This window comes from Neomonachus schauinslandi, chromosome 13, assembly GCF_002201575.2.
Source record: "Neomonachus schauinslandi chromosome 13, ASM220157v2, whole genome shotgun sequence".
Lineage (NCBI taxonomy): Eukaryota > Metazoa > Chordata > Mammalia > Carnivora > Phocidae > Neomonachus > Neomonachus schauinslandi.
In genome coordinates this window covers 85,703,534-85,719,741 of record NC_058415.1, presented here as the reverse complement: position 1 = coordinate 85,719,741, position 16,208 = coordinate 85,703,534, and the positions used below count along the sequence as shown (strand labels likewise).

The 16,208-nt window shown below is 55.9% G+C and overlaps 1 protein-coding gene across 1 annotated transcript in view; it reads left to right on the top strand.

Annotated features, from left to right (window-relative positions):
* Positions 1-6: 6 nt before the first annotated feature.
* Positions 7-16,208, top strand: part of NIBAN2 (niban apoptosis regulator 2) — a 50,646-nt gene continuing 34,444 nt past the window's right edge. The window contains exon 1 of the mRNA XM_021691196.2: positions 7-158. Coding sequence (XP_021546871.1) covers positions 104-158 — 55 coding nt within the window. The 5' untranslated portion in view covers positions 7-103. The remainder of the gene's footprint in view (positions 159-16,208) is intronic.

The window sequence follows — 16,208 nt, the reverse complement described above, 5'->3', positions numbered from 1 at the left end:
TCGGGAGCGGGCCGGGCCCGGCTGCATGGCGCCAGCGGCGTCCTCCTGAGCGGCGCGGGCAGCGACGGGCGGCGGGCGGATCGGGCCGCGGCTCTTCCTCGCCATGGGGGACGTGCTGTCCACGCACCTGGACGACGCCCGGCGCCAGCACATCGCAGGTGAGTCCCGCGCGGTGCAGCGCTCCGGGGGTCCAGCGGGGAGCCTCCGGGCCACGCCCCCAACCCGGTCGGCCGGCGGCGCCGGGCCCGGGTCTCGGGGGAATCAGGCCCGGGGCAAGGCGGGAGTGGCCGGGGACCAAGTCCTGCGTCTAGCTTGTTCCCTCCACGTTTGGGCGTTCCTTCCTGCCCCCTTAGGAGCTCGCCCTTCCCCCTCCTGAGGGAAGTCGAACCTCCCCCTCCTCTACTGGAACCCCCTCCGAGCCGGTCCCTTCGAATGCCCCCCAACACACTACCCTGATGATGTTGTGGCCCACTCGGCCAGCGTGTCCTGATCGCCCTCCCTCACTGTCCCGGTCCCCACCTCATCCTGGCCCCAGCCCTAGTACACGTGGCTGAGGCTTCTAGGGACAGGCCCATCCATACTTGGACTGAGCCTGGGGAGTAGGGCTAGGGATAGATGGGGTGCACAGGAGGAGTAGGTCAGAACCCCTGCCCTTTGACTCAGGCTCAAGCAGGGGCTCCTGCTGGCAGACATGTCCAGGGGGCTGGTCAGGGCCGGAGCCCAGCCTCCTCAGCCCCCTCCTTCAGCCATCCCTGCTCCCAGCCTGTCACTTGACAGTGGCCACTTCTCAGAAGGGTGACTGACCCCAGGCTTCCTGGGGAAGCCCCAGGGTAGCAGCAGGGTCTGGGGCCCCTCCTCCCCCTACCCTGGAGAATGGAGAGGTGGGGTGAGAATCTCAGACTGCCTGGGAAACTTCAATTTTGTGGTTCACCTCTCCCGCCCTGGGTGAGGCTGCCTGGGTGGAATCCCAGCATCTGCTTCCCAGCCGTTAGGTCTTAGGGAAGTCTCTTCGTGGCCTGGCACCTCAGTTTTCTCCTCTGAAACGGGGTGAATAATTTCTTATTAATGAGCTGTTGAGAGACTCATTGTTTCCTGTAGCTTGCTTAGCACAGGGCCTGGTAGAGGAGGCACCCATGCATGGGGTGCTGGTCCATGTGGGGTGTGGGGGTGGGTGCAGCCGATGGAAGGAGTTATCTGTTCCTCTTCCTGAATTTGCTACTCTCTGTCCAGTGAACCCAGAGCACTGTGTCCACCTACATTTATCTTGATGGGTCCTGCAGTCCTGTAAAGTTTCAGCAGCTGTGTTTTGTCTGCTTGTACCCCTTGAGAAGAGTGACCAGGTGTCCCTTAACTCTGTGTCTCCAGGACCCCACGGTTGAGCACAAAGAAGGTGCTGAGGAAGGGTTGTCCAGTGACTGGTACTGGGCCTGCCGCCCGAGTTCCCCCTTTGGGCCAGGCCTGGGCCCCGGGTGCCCGGGTGAGGGTGAGGTAGAAATGAGTCAGACTCTCTCCAGCCTCAGAGCAGCAGGGGGTTAAGTCCTGGAAAAGCCTCCTTATAGGACCGGCCTGGACTCTGGGAGGAGGAAAGCCGGGGCGGAGTCTTCCTGTCCCCTCCCTGTCGGTGGCAGCCTCCTGGGGCTCTGTAACAGTCCATCCATTCACGACCTCCTTTTGGGGCCCCTCACCAGGCCTGGGTGGGGTGTGCTGCTCCTTCTTTGGTGGGGTTTTTCCTTCCCCCACACCCAACTCTTGCTCTCCCCCCTCTTTCTACCTCCTGGGCTGAGAACTGCCAGCACCCCTCCACCCCCATTTTACACGGGTGGAGACTGAAACCACAAAAGGTGAAGTGTCCTCTCCTGGACATGGTTGGGTTTGTTTTGTGGATACCAGGCTTGTGCCCACTCAGCCTGCTGGCCCCTCTTCTCTTCTCAACACTTCAGGGCTATTAATAACCCTCTTCAAATGCCTCAAATTCCTGGTCCAGGCTCACCTGGGGGAGCGTCTTAAGTCGGGGTTGGGAGGTTGGAAGCAGGGGAAAGCCTCTAGCCCCCTCCAGGGAAGCAAGCCACCTTAGAAATTTCTTTTGGAGGGAATGAAAGCTAGCCTTTGCCACCTCCAGTGATCCATGCACCCTCCCCAACCCACCCAAGGAGCAGTGAGCACTTTCATGCCAGACAATTAAAATTCCAGAGCCCTCCCTACCTGGGCCACCCCTTTGGAAATGTCAACATTTGGAACGTCTCTTCCCGCAGTGCTCTGGGCTCCGAGGCTTGTTGGGGTTCTGTGGCTTGGCAGGGCGGGTGGCCCCTGCAGCTTTGTGCCCACCTGCGCAGGTGAGCAGGTGAATGCCAGCCTACAAGTCCTGGCAGAGGTCAGGCACACTCCTGCCCAGGTGCCATTTTGCTGCCACGGTGCCTTTCATCCTGGGATTTCAAAGCCCCTGGCAAGCAGGGGCTTGTTCTCACAGTAGCAGCCTCGTGGGGCTGATGGCAGGATGATTATTCCCTCCTACTTTTCAGGAGGGAGCTTGAGTGGAGAAAGAGCCCTGACCTGGGAGCCAGGAGGCCTGGGTAACCTCAGGCAGTCACTTACTCTCTCTGGGTCTCAGTTTCCCTAGCTGTGAACTGAAGGCTGTAGGCTACCTGATGGCTGAAGTCCCTTCTGGCTCTGAGAGTCTAAGGGTCCCAAATGTTCCCCACGAATCTCCTCCAGATTCGGGCCAGCTCAGGCTTCCAATACTGACTTCACATTCTGTTAGCTGATGTGATCTTGGGCCAGCATCTTAATCTCAATTTTTTAATCTGTAGAATGGGAATAATAGTAGTTTCCAGCTGGACTCCCGTTGCAAGGATTTAATGAGATAATGCTGGTAAGACGCTCAGCCCAGTGCTTTGGGGCATAGCAAGTGCTCAGCAAACAGTTGCCATTATTGTTGAGAATTGTCATTTATTTTATTTTATTATTTTTCAAGTTTTTATTTATTTATTTGACAGAGAGATAGCGAGAGCAGGAACACAAGCAGGGGGAGCGGGAGAGGGAGAAGCAGGCTTCCCACGGAGCAGGGAGCCCGATGTGGGACTTGATCCCAGGACCCTGAGATCATGACCCGAGCCAAAGGCAGACGCTTAACCGACTGAGCCACCCAGGCCCCTGACAATTGTCATTTATTCTGTTACCGATTCTCTAGTAGGTGAGGAGAGTGGCCAGGTGTTTGGAGTGCGAAGGGGGCGATTGTCGCTGTGGTTTAGGTCCTGTTTCTCTGAGATTTGTCCAGTCCCCGGCCTCAGGGTGGATACTGGTTCCTTGGATGCAAGAATCCACCAGGGTTTTTAGAAAACTTGAATTCCACGTTCCTTGTGCCTTGGCAGATGTGTGAGATGGACGTAGGCTATCTTGAGTGGGTGTGGAGGGCAGTGATGGGGGCCCCCCCTATGACTAGGAGGAGCTAGGACATGGAGAGGTGGGGGATTAGGCCAACCCACACCTTCCATCTGGCCCAGAGGACAGGGCTGGGATGAGAGAATGTAAGGGTCTGGGTGGCCCATGTTGGTGCTAAAGGAGGGGTTCTTTGCCAGCAAAGCCAAGACAGAAGAGGTGAGGGAGGGAGCTTACTGTTGCGCAATAGGAGCTGGGTGCTGTGCCCTTGGCAGGAATCCTGGCATTGCCTAGGGGGGCCCTTCTGCCTCCAGGACAGCCTTGAAGAACTCAGCGCCTCTGGAAATTCTGTTGGCCGGGATGAGATTGTGGGAGCCAAGGGAACCGCGCCCCCCATACATAAACTGCCCTTAAGATTTATTACCTGAAAGGGCTGGTAAAGTAGTTTGCCAATACCTGTGTTCCTCCCTTCTGCCGGGCTCGCCTTTCCCTTTGCTAATTCTTTTTTATTTTATTTTATTTATTTTTATTTTATTTTTTTTTAAAGATTTTATTTATTTATTTGAGAGAGAGAATGAGAGACAGAGAGCACGAGAGGGAGGAGGGCAGAGGGAGAAGCAGACTCCCCGCCGAGCAGGGAGCCCGATGCGGGACTCGATCCAGGGACTCCAGGATCACGACCTGAGCCGAAGGCAGTCGCTCAACCAACTGAGCCACCCAGGCGCCCTGCTAATTCTTTTTTAAATAGCAGCTTTATTGAAACATAATTCACCTGCCAGACAATTCACCCACTTAAGTGTACAGTTCATTGGGTTTTGTGTGTGTGTGTGTGTGTGTTCACAGAATTGTGCATCCAGGGGCACCTGGGTGGCTCAGTCGGTTGAGCCGCTGCCTTCGGCTCAGGTCATGGTCCCGGGGTCCTGGGATCGAGCCCCGCATCGGGCTCCCTGCTCGGCGGGGAGCCTGCTTCTCCCTCTGCCTCTGCCTCTGCCTGCCTCTCTGCCTACTTGTTCTCTCTCTCTCTCTGTCAAATAAATAAAAAAATAAATAAAATAAAATGAAAATCTTAAAAAAAAAAAAAAAAGAATTGTGCATCCATGGCCACAGTCAATTTTCGAATGCTTTCATCGCTCCAGAGAGAAACACTGTGCCCATTAGTGGTCACTCCCCTTTCCCCTGGTTGTTCCCCACCGTGGGCATCCACTGCTCATGTTGGCTGGTTGCACAAGTAATGCATGCACGAGCCGCATAGGAGTGTAAGGTGAGAAAGCATCCTCTCCCTTCGCTCCCACCCCTCAGGAGAAACTGCAGGAGTTTGGTGTGTCCCCCGTGTCCAAACACACGTCTCTGTGGACACACACGTTTAGCTCTGGCTATAAGAAGAGCCCCAGTGATAGGGCTTTGTGGTTGGACTTTTTTTTTCACTCTGTCTATTGTGAACATCTTTCTGTGTTGGAGCACGTGAGTTGGTCCCATTTGAACTTCTGCGGGTGGATTTCCTTCTGTGCATGGTGCCATTTATTTCCTCATCCCCCCCATCAACGGACATTTGGGAGGTTTCCAGTGTTTGGCAGGAATTCGGGGCGCTGCCCAAACCTTGCCCTCGTCCCGGGCCAGGTTCTGGTGTCAGGCCTCTGAAAAGGCTGTAAATGTTTGAAACTCCCTCTCGTTGGTACAGAGTACCTCAGTGCAAGTCTTATCACCCTTTTTGGGAGTCAGATATGAGAAGAAGGGTATCTCATTTATTTATTGAGCAAAATGAATAACGCCTTTTTTCCAAATTGATTTTGCACACCTACCTCTCCACATTTGGGAAAGGGCTGCAGGTCCCCAGTGTGAAGGGAAGAGGGTGTCCCCTTTCGGCCCCCCCCCCCCCAGTGTGTGGCTTTCTAGTCGCTGCCCTGGGGCTTTGCAGAGGGACCAGGCTGGCCGGAAACAGTGCCCAGCCCCGCCTGGGCCTCTGCCCCTTAGCCAAGGTCTGGGTCAGCCCCTGGGGGTGAAGCGTCTGGGGATTCTGCTCTGCTCTTGTGTCGGTCTCATAGAACGCGTCTTTTGTTGGCGTTGACCCTGCCCTGCCCTTCCATCCAGCCTCCACTCTGTTCCTTTCCCATCACCCAGGCCTGAGCTCTGGCCTCACCCCGCATCCTTCCCCCACACATGGCCACATGGCCAAAGAGACCTTTCTAAGCCCAGACTGCGCCATGGTCCCCGCCGCTTGAGGAATGTCATTTAGAGACGGGGCTGGGAATCACTCAGCACCATCCTGCGAGCACCACTCCATTTTTTTAGCAGTATTTCTCCTCTGTGTTTATTGTTCTACATTGCTGAGACCATGACTCAATTTTTGTCTTGCTCCTTTCACCAAGCGGTTTATAATAAACATCTCTCCCTGGCCTCTACGACCTCCCTGCAAGCATTGCCAAAGACTGTCCCACCCGAGGCCATCCGTACCGACATTTTCTTAGCCTTACCCCTAATGCTGCATGTTGCCGTGTCCCACTGTGACTAGACATTTGGTTTTTAGAGGCAAACTGAGTCACTGTGTTTTTTTCCTTTCCTGCTCTGGTCAGCTTCCCTGCTGAAGATAGACTCATCCCCTTGACCTACTCTCCTCCAGCCTGCTCCCACCAATCTGGGCATTTAGAGGGAGGCTCCTTTCTGGGAGCCTGCAACACTTCTGAGCGTCTTTCCAGGGGGAGTAGGCTCCAAGGGGCTGCCTGTGAGCTGGGGACAGGGACTGATGACATTGGCCTTTAGTTGTGAAGTCTGCCTGCTTCGCCAGCCTGTGGCCTGCAGGGACTCCACTGATAGGTCTTCTGCCCGAGGGTGGTGGCTGATAGAGTAGGGAGGGGCCGTATCAGGCTCTGAACGAGACCTGTAAGATTAGCCATCCTTTAACTGAGCACTTACTGTGTGCCAGGCCTTCCTTTGCCTGTATTATCTCACTGAATCCTTACCCTCAGTGCCCTATCCCAACATTTAAAGGTAGGGCAGGGCAGGGTAGTGGCAGGCTCAGACTTGGGAGTCCAGGCCTTAGCTGTTAAAGCCATGCTCTGCTGTGATGGGACGGTTCCTGGTGCCCAGTTTGGGCCGGAGGACAATGGGGGAAAAAAGCCCCCAAGAGAGGCCCGGTGGGGGCAGAGGGCCTGGGAGGGGAACAGAATGGCATGTGTCAGAGGCTCCCGTGGGTTGCACAAATATATCCCTCCTGACATTACTCAGTCTGAGACTCAAGTCACTCTCTGACCAGTCCCGTTCTCCTCTGCGTGGCCCCCTCCTCCTCCGCAGGCTCAGCTCATGACTCACTCACCGTGGGTCTCCTTGCGGCAGGCATCAGGCATCGTCCTGCGGTTGCAGAAATTCCTGAGCCACTTTTTCCTTTCCCCCTGCCCTGCCCCCTTCCACCTCCCTGCCTATGGACGGAGGGTTTTTCTGTGGATAGTGCTGGGCAGAGTTTTAAGGAAAGAGGAAGGCAGATACCTAGCTTTAAAACCCTGCAGGGTGGGAGAGAGCCACGCCCCTCTCCTGGTAGAATCTTAAGGCCTGAGTCACAGAAGTGCTGCAATCTTCTGATCTCACAGATTCAAAACTGGAAGAACAGGAAGTGCCCACCTAAGCAGGGCACCAGGTGCCACCCCCTGGGAACCGTCCAGGTTTAGGGATGTGCTACCTGTGGCCTACACAATTGAAGGGACCTGCCTGGTGACAGAGTGGATGGTGAGTTAGAAGAAGCAGGGAGTTGAGAGGTTCAGGACAAGTCAGGCTGCTTGGGCTCGAGTCCCAGCTTTGCTGCTGGAGGGGCTGGTCGTTTGGGCGAGTCAGTTACCCTCTCTGAACTTCGGTGTCCTTTGTAAAAGAGAACGAGAGCACTGGCTTCTTAGGGCATGAGGTCAGGAGTCACTCTCTGGATGGTACAGCACACGGGGCTGGGGGGTGGCGAGGACACGATGCTGTTAGGAGCGTGGCACTTCACTGAGGGACATGTGTCAGGTTTGTCCTGTGGCCGCGGGCACCTTTACCCTGTGCCATGTGCCCCAGGATGAAAAGGAAAAAGAGAAAGACAGATGGGGACCTCCACTCCTTGGCCGGCCACGTGTGTCTAGAGCTAGGCCTGTGGGTCTCAAGCCTGGTCCTGCTAACCATTTGCTGTGTGACTCTGGACCAATGGTTGGGCCTCTCTGTGCCTTTTCTTCCCATCTGTGACCCCAGTATCGAGTCTTGGGAATTCTTTGCCACTGAAAATCGTTTCCTAGGGGTCTCAAGGTGACTTCCAGAGGCAGGGCTGGGAGGGTTTTGATGTTAGAAGTTGAAGTGGAACATCCCCATTGGGTGCCTTGGGACCCCACAGAGGTGTGATGAGCTCTGCTCCCAGACGCGCTCGGGCCTTCTTTCTTTCATCCTTTCAGTCAGTAGTCACTGAGCACCAGGGTGCCAGGCACTGTACCAGGCACCAGGGACACGCCGGGGCGCGCTGCTCCGTGGCTCTTGCCCACGTGGCGCTCTCTGGCTGGGTGAGCGAGGAGTGTTCTCAGAAGGGCAGGTCTTCTGTGGGAAGGTGTGAGAGGGGCTGGCCTAGTGGGGAGGGGAGGGTTGGGATGACGTTGGGGGAGCCAAGGGGCTGGCCTTGGGGGGGAGGGGACTTTGTCCCGAGGGTCCTAGGGAGGCTTAGGGGGAGGGTGAGAGGAGGAGAGCCAAGTGGTGAGGGATGGTCTGGACCAGTGTGATGGGAGTGGGGCCTGTCAGGGGGAGACGGAGCAACCAGGCCTCTGTGATGGCGACATGCGAGGCAGGGGAGATCTGGTGTCTCTTCTTGTCAGCCCTGTGCCTTTGGTGGATCCTGTAGGTGGTTTCATCAAAGCAGCCAGTGGCCCTGCGGCCTCTGCTCCCATTCCTCCAAGGACGGGAGACTCACGTCCTTCCTAGGCAGCTCTGAGTATGAGAACCTTCTTCCTCTCCAAGGGCAGAGCGAGAAGAGGGCTGGCTCTGGATTCTAAGCTCCTGGTTTTGAGATCCTGTCTTAACTACCCCGGCATTTGGCAGGTGTCTTGCCTTCTCTGGGCCGCAGGTTTCTTATCTGTGAAGTGGGCATAACGGTAGCCCAGACCTGCTAGGTGACATCACCTTGTGGGGCATCAAGGAGGTGATGCGGGCAGAGCTCTTTGCGTTTAAGAAAACACTGACTCCTGTTGCCATCCGTCCTTCCTGTGTGTATGGTCCACGATGGGACATTGGCCAGGGGTGTCCCTCCTCTTGGTGCGATCCAAAGTGCAGGCCATGGGCTCCAGCGGGCAACTGGGCGCCCAGCAGGGGCAGCGGAAGAATGAATTGTGGTCGGCAAAGTGTGAAGCCCGCTCTCCCACCCACATATCTGTGGCCAAGCCAACTGTAGCAGCTGTCCAGCCTCCTCACGCCTCGTGCTGAACAGAGCTGTTTGTGTCCAGCCAAGTTTGTTAGGCCAGAATCTTCTAGAAGAAGAGTGCTTTGGGCAGGAGACTGCTCACACTCCTGTGCTCCATCCACCTTTAATCACCCTACCTGCTGGCAGCCTTTTCTGCATGCAGACCGGGAGGTGAGAGCCTCAGGGCTGGTGCCAGGTGACCTTTGGCAGGTCCTTCTCCCTCTCTGTCCTTGCTTTGCCTGTCTGTGTAATGGGTCACTGGGACAATCTGTAGTGCCCTTCTAGCTCCGGCCTCTTGGAGCCTGTGGGCCGTGGGCTGCATTGAAGGGGAAGGTGTGATATTTATTGCATGATGCCATCTTGCTGTGGACGGAAGCGCTCCCTCTATGAAAGCTGTCTTATGCCGGGCCCAAGCCTGGTGGTGGGGATGAAGCGTTGACATGAGCCCTGATCTCATGGGACTCATGCCAGCCACGAAGTTTCCATTAAGCTGGATGTGATGTGGTTTCTGTTACAAAGACAGAGGATCTTTATGTTTTCCAAAGTGCATGTTGGTTTAAACCACTTGGTCAGCCCAGCTCAAGAGGCAGCATGTCTGGCCTTGCCTGAGAGGCAGCCGGCTTCTGCCACCAAGAGCCCTGTGTGGCCTTGGGCAAGTTGCTCTCCCCCTTGGAGCCTGAGCTGTCAGTAAAATGGGAAGGTGAGCCCTGCTTCTGGGGTGTGAAGCTTCTTGGGAGGCAGTTGTTCTCTGCACATGGAAGGTGCGAGGCAAATGGCAGTTCTGTTTTAGTGGAGTCTGGTTGGGGGGGGGGGGCGCTATCATTTGTCCTGGCCTGCCAGGGATTTCAGGGGTGATCCGGACATCCACAGGGGGAGGGAGCTGACAATTGTACTTCTGTTCTACTTTTTGTTTTTGTATTTTTGTTTATTTTTTGGAAGGGTTCCCTGGTGGGAGGTGGGGCAGGGAGAAGAGAGAATAAGGCTTCAGCTTTGGGAGGCTGGGCCCCGCTGGGCTGGCGGGGAAGGTTTGCCCAAGGTTTGCTCGTGGTCTCCTCGGGCCACAGCGCCCCCTCGCCCTGAATTTCGAGCTTGCTGATGGGCAGCGTCTGCTTTTCTTTTTCTGGCCTAGACCCTTCTTCCTTTTAGCCGGGAAGGACCCTTTGTGATCATCTACCCCAACCCTCCTCCGTTTCATGACTGAGTAAAACCGAGGCAGAGGACATACCTAACGTGTCAGAAGCTGCGGAGCTGGGATGGGAACGTAGGCCCCTGACCCCTGCACAGAGTCTTCTCCATCCCTGTCCCCATGGACGGCCCCAGACTGGTCAGGGAAGGAGCGGTTGGCCTGGGTGGGGCTGGAAAGGTTATAATTTTGAAAACCGAGTAAACAAGCCCTCCGTGAGAGAGAGGCAGCCCTGTGCTGGCCTTACAGATAGGCCTGTGTCTGAGGAGACAGCCCAGGCCTGTCCCCATGCAGACAGTGAGGTGTTGTGGTGGATTAAAAAAGGCAAAGCTACCCTCCCCTCACACCCCCACTCCCATATTTAAGGCTGCCGGGAAACGGGGAGGGGGGCCGCTGCCCAGCCTGGCCACAGGACAGCCCTCCTGGCTCAGCTCAGCAGTCACTCACGGCTCCTTTGGGCAAGGGGCTTCCTTCTGGGCCTCATTTCCCCCGTCTCTAAAGTGCAGCGATCCCCTCTCTTAAGGAGGCTGGCAGGGGTGGGAGAGGATTTGAGCTGGGTGTTTGAACACAGGGAGCCCGAAAGAAACTTCATTTCTTTGTGGCTGGAGGCGGGGCCCCCTCTCGTAGCAGAAGGGTTACTTTCTCAGTGACCCGAGAGTCAGCCTGCTCCTGGGAGACAAACTGACAATCCAAGGCAGGCCAGAGCAGGCCGCTCAGCTCAGCTTTCCTGTTTTCCTGTTGAGATAGGGGCAGAATCCGAGAGGAGCTGCTTCTGGGCCTTGCCCTGCAGTCTCGGGGCTGGGCTGCCTGTCTGGCCTGCAGCCCCCCAGGGTGGGGCCCAGCAGACTTCCTGTGAGATTAGGGGCAGAGCCTCTTTGCTCTCCTTCCCTTTTCCTAAGTCCCCTGTGTGGCCTCAGACTCCAGCTCTGTGCATGGGAGCTCAGTCTAGCCTCCATTCTGAGCCTCCGTTTTCCCCATGGTGCAAGGAAGGGGTTGGATGAGAACCTCTGGGAGGCTCTCTGGGTCAAGTTCCAGATTCTGAAAGACCTTGCAGGACCCATAGATCACCCCCTGCAGCCAGGAACACCCTTCCCTGGGCCCCACCCGTGGCAGGCTGGGTTGGGGTCCCTCCTCCAGGCTCCTCATGGGGTTGTGGTAGATTCTCATCTATGGTGTGGGTACTGTGAGGGCTCAGTCACCGTGGGCTCCCTTGAAGTAGACCGTATAGCCTTGCAGGTCAGAGCTTGCCCTGCCGGTGGTTAGCCAAATGCCCTTAGGACAGTTATTTGGGTTCTTTATGCCTTAGAATCATCAGCTGTAAATTGGGAGTGATAATAATAATACTTCTCTGGTTAAATTACATTATGCTTGTTTATAAGTTACATTTATGCACCCTTTAACACAGTGCTGGGCACAGTAAATGCTCCATAATCAATAGGTATAAGGGACATTTGTTAATTTGTTTTAATTCCTGAGCAGTGACTGAATGATAAATGTCATTACAAGGTTTACGGTCTTGCAGAGGAGGGGCCCTGAAGCTGTTTGGGTGAAGGGGCCGTCAGGTACGTAGAGAGGGTGCCCTGGGGGGCAGAGGGAGTGGGGCAGATGTGGGCGGGTTCAGAGTCCCGGCTGGTCGTGACTTCTCCTCCGCCCATCTGGAAGGAGTGGTTTGGGTCCCACCATGTCAGAGACCGCAGGCCTGGAGTGCGTGCGGCCGCACACGGCTTCCTTCCTCCAGGCGCGTATTCCTCGCTGTCTGACTCATGCCTTTGTGCCTGCCTTTTGTTCTTGTCCTTGAGCCCTGGGGGTGAGGCCAGGAGAAGCAGGGGCCCAGGGATTCGCTGGTGGACAGAGAGACCCTCCCCCCCCCGCCCTCCCCCCCCCCCCCCCCCCCCGCTGTGCAGAGGAGGGGACACCTGGGTCCTGGTCCTGGCGCCCTTGCTGACTCACGGGGTGTCAGGCACGGAGCGCGTGCGGCGACCAACGGCTCCATCTGCGCTTGGCACCCGAACCAGGTTTACCCCAGCCCTGCCCACGTAGAGCTCAAGGCTGGGCAGGAGACGCATCCAACCAACGGTTGCCAGTCACTCATTAATTAAATAATTAGCAGAGGGCGAATCGTGACCAAATGCCCACCCTCCTGGCGCTGGCCTCGTGAGGAGTGCCGTCCTATGGGCTCCGTGGTGCCTCCCATTTGCCCTCTGGCCACAGATGAGGAAGCAGGCTCCTGGTGACCAAGGGGCCCACCCAGGTCCCTTCCCCTCTTGGTGCCTCCGTTCCTTGTCAGGAAAATGGGCCCATGTGGGAGGGGTGCTGCTGCTGGCTGCACACAGGGCCTGGGCTGTCCCAGGGTTTTAGGATGAGCAACACCAGCCTCAGGGACTGCATAGCTGCAGTGCTGACCTGGCTTTGTAGCCCCTGAAATCCTTCCTCTGTGCATCCCTAGGCAGAAATAGGGGGTAAGGAGGCCACTGTGACTGAGGCATTGTGGGAAAGGGCTGCGCAAGGAGGGCGGTCCTCCTCAGGTCCCACCAGCAGTAGGAGCAATGGCAGAAAGGTGGCCCCAAGTCCCTGGTGAACCCTGGCCCGACCCTTCCACACCAGGTGCATGAGGCACATTCCACACCAGGAATTTACCTGAATGTAGCCAAAAGGTTAGATTACGTTACAACATCGGTTACAACAGGGGAAACAAAAAAACAAAAAAGGAGGGAGGGAAACAGTGTCTATCGGTAGGTGATGTTCAGTGGCACAGTATGGAGCCACTCATCAGCTGGACTTCAGAAAGAGGATTTTTCCTCTGCTACTAGGGGTAGCAATGGCAACAGACGTTCGCTGGGCACTTCTCTGTGCCCAGCCTGGGAGGCACCTGTGACCGTGGATGGATGAGCAGGTGGGGGTTCAAGCCAGAGATGGTGGATTGAGTCCACAAATGGAGTCCCTCTCTGTGCCAGCCAGTGCAGATAGGTGTGCGTAGAGCCAGTGAAGTGGGGAGGGGTCAGTGGGTTCTCGTCCAACTGGGAGAGTCGGCCACCCACCTGTCCTCCAGCTCGCAGTTGTCCTCACTCCGTGTTTCGCCAGAATGCCGCTCCCGGCCCCCCGGGTGATGTGCTTGGCATCTGGCTGCTTAGCACTGGATGTGGGCTGCCGGAGGTGTGTGAGGCGCACCGGGCTTGAGGACCCCTTTTGGCAGTGCTTGGGGCTTCTTTCTCAGGACCTCAGAGCTCCGTGCCTCAGTTTCCCCAACTGTAAAGTAGCGATGGCCGTGACTACTGTACTGTGAGCTTTATGGTGTCAATGCCTGGTGCCTGGCACATAGTACACTCAGAAGAGGTTTCTGCCCTCGGGGTCCAGTGCCCCAACCAACGGAGGCTTGGCCTTTCAACTCTGAGCTTTCTCAGTTTCCCCTTCTTATTGTTGATGTTGTTATATAAGCAATATCTGACGATCAAAGAAAAATTAGAAAATAAATAAGAAGAAAATGAAAATCACCAATAATCCTAACCACCCAGAAATAATGATTTTCAGGTGTCTCCTGGTGCATACTCTGCAGTGGGTTGTGGGCATCTGCATACGTGCTGTCCCCCTGCAGCGAGTCAAACGCTTGCAGAATATTCCATTATGCCCCAATAGTCTGCATTTTAAAAAAAAAGTTATTTATTTTTTTATGAGAGAGAGAGCGAGCTAGTAGGGGGAGGAGCAGAGGGGGAGGGAATCTCAAGCAGACTGCGCTGAGCGTGGAGCCCAACACGGGGCTCGATCTCAGGACCCCGAGTTCATGACCTGAGCCAAAACCAAGAGTTGGACGCTCAACCGACTGAGCCACCCAGGTGCCCCCCGACAGTAGTCTGCATTTTCACTTGCTCAGCCAAAGTCCTTTTGCTGGGCATTCAGGTTGTTTCCATTTTTCATCGTTGTAAACAGGTCGTGTTGGATAGCCTTAATCATTTCTGTGGGATTAATCTGTTGATTCCACCATTGTTTGAGAGCCTGCTCAGAGCCAGGCCGCGTGTGGGACTGTGGGTGCTGGATGGGGAGGCAGCCGTGGTCCTCACCCCCTCACCGATCCCTTTCTGGGAGGACAGACCCAACATGGGTTGGGTTCCTTAGCTGAGGTGGGGGTCAGGGTGTCTTTGGGAGCTGGGGAAGCAGTAGTAACCCAGACTCTGAGAGGCAGGGCAGGCTTGTTGGAGAAGGGGATGTCTAGGTGGGGCTGGAAGGGTGCAGGAGGAGGAGAGGGCTGTAGGCAAAGGGGCAGGACTGCAAAGGTCCAAAGCTGAGAGAGCGTAGGTATTTGGGGGAGCCAGAATTTCCCAGAAATTGGTGGTTTTGCTCTGGTTCTTGCTGCCTGTAGGAGCAGCTCCCTCGTGCACAACACCTCAGTAATTGTTATGCAAAGTGCTGGCACATCTGTCCCTCCCTGGGGATGGGATCTTCTTCTAAGGGGGACACAGAAGCAGGGTCATGTGCCTGCCCCAGGCCTTCTACCTCTCTGCATGGTGTCCCCGCCAGCCCGGAGCAGGCAGAGGAGGCTCAAGTGCGGGGCCTCCTCAGCTCCAGTTTCCCAGACCCTTTGCGGGTGCTGTATCATTTGACAGAATCATCTGGAAGAGGAAACTGAGGATCCGAGCTTAGGTGACAGGGCTCGGTTTGTGTGACAGGGGTGGCGACCTTTTCTGCTGCTGATATGTGACCTTGAGCTGGGTCAGCTGGGTCACCCCTGACCCAGCCCCACCTCCACTGGAAGCATCCTACTGTGATTGGAGGGCCCCTGGCTAACACTGCCTCTGGCGCTGGGAAGGGTCTGTCCCCAGGCCTGAGCTGGCCTTTGCGGAAAACCCTGTTCTCTTCCTGTGTCTTAAGACGCCTGGGGGACCCAAGTTGAGGCCCTCTGGTGTAATCTCACAGTCAGGGACAAATACTTATGTGCCAAGTGCTCTGTTTGGTGCTGGGGGTACATCACAAATGGGACAGACTGGATCCCTGGCCCTGTGGGGGAAATGGACACTCAATAGTTAGTCATTAAATGGAATTTGTGCTGATGGTTAACGGGGGTTCTGACCCGAATTGGGGAGTGACTGTGAGGGACAGTGCTTTCGGTATCCCAGCCTGATGGGTGGAACTTGGATCATTTTGATCAAGCCCGAATGACAGGCTCCTCTGGGCCCGCCGGTGTGGTCCTGTGTTCGGAGGGAACACTTTCTTAAGTCACAGTCGGAGGGGGTTAGGGTCTTGAGGGTCCAGTGCGAAGGAGTTCAGCCTCTTCACTGGACAGGCAAGACAGAGAGCCAGGAAGGGGTGAGAGACTTGCCCAAGGTCAGGTGGCAGTCAGGTGCCCAGCCTCGGAGCCCACCACTCTTAACCCTGAATCACTGCCTGGAGCCTGCTCATCACTGCCTGGAGCCTGCTCGTCACTGCCAGGAAAGACAGTGAGTCTGTCCCCACCTCCGTTAAGGGATCCCCAGGGAAAGCAGACATAGAACTTGGACCTGTTGGCTGAGAGCAGAGTTTCCCATGAAGCACAGATGGGGGTCACACAGGCATCTGGAACGAGGAATGTGAGGCTGGCAGGGCCTCCGAGCAGATTTGTCCTCATACCTTCCCCTCTGGAGCCCAAGGAGACCTGCAGCTGGTGACCCAAGGGTGGGGCAGGTCCTTCCTCTGCTGCCTGAGGGGCAGGCCACAGGAGTCTTGTTATTTGAATAAGCTTTCCATCTCCTATCTGCATAAAGCCTCTCCATGCCAAGGGTCCCTGGCATTCCAGCCCAGGATTGGGTTTCCTTCTGGCCCAGCAGCAAGCACATGAGTGAATTTTCATATTGGCACATCTTCCTCCTCCCCGAGCCTTGTCTTCCTTTGTCTCTCCCTCCCTGGCTTTGAGAAGGCAGGAGCTCTCCCCCTGCCTCCACCTCACTTGCTCTTGGGACCCGGGGAGGCAGCCCTCAGCGTGTGTGCATGCACGCATGTGTGGGAGAGATGGATGGGCAGAAGCTGTTCTGGGTCCCGAGGCAGCTTGGGAAGAGCCTGACTTGGACTTGGTGAAAAGCATGTTGGCATCCGATGGGCACTTGGCTAATGAAGTGTGTGGGATTTGTGTCTCTCAGTTTTTTTTAGCCCTTTTCCAGTAGGGTTGGGCCACAGTAACTGGCACTTATGAGTGATTGGTTCTTATTGGAACAGCCCCGGGGATTTATCGGGTTCTTACCAACAGTCAGGTAGGGTGCCAGACACTTCTCATGCATTGTCTTATTT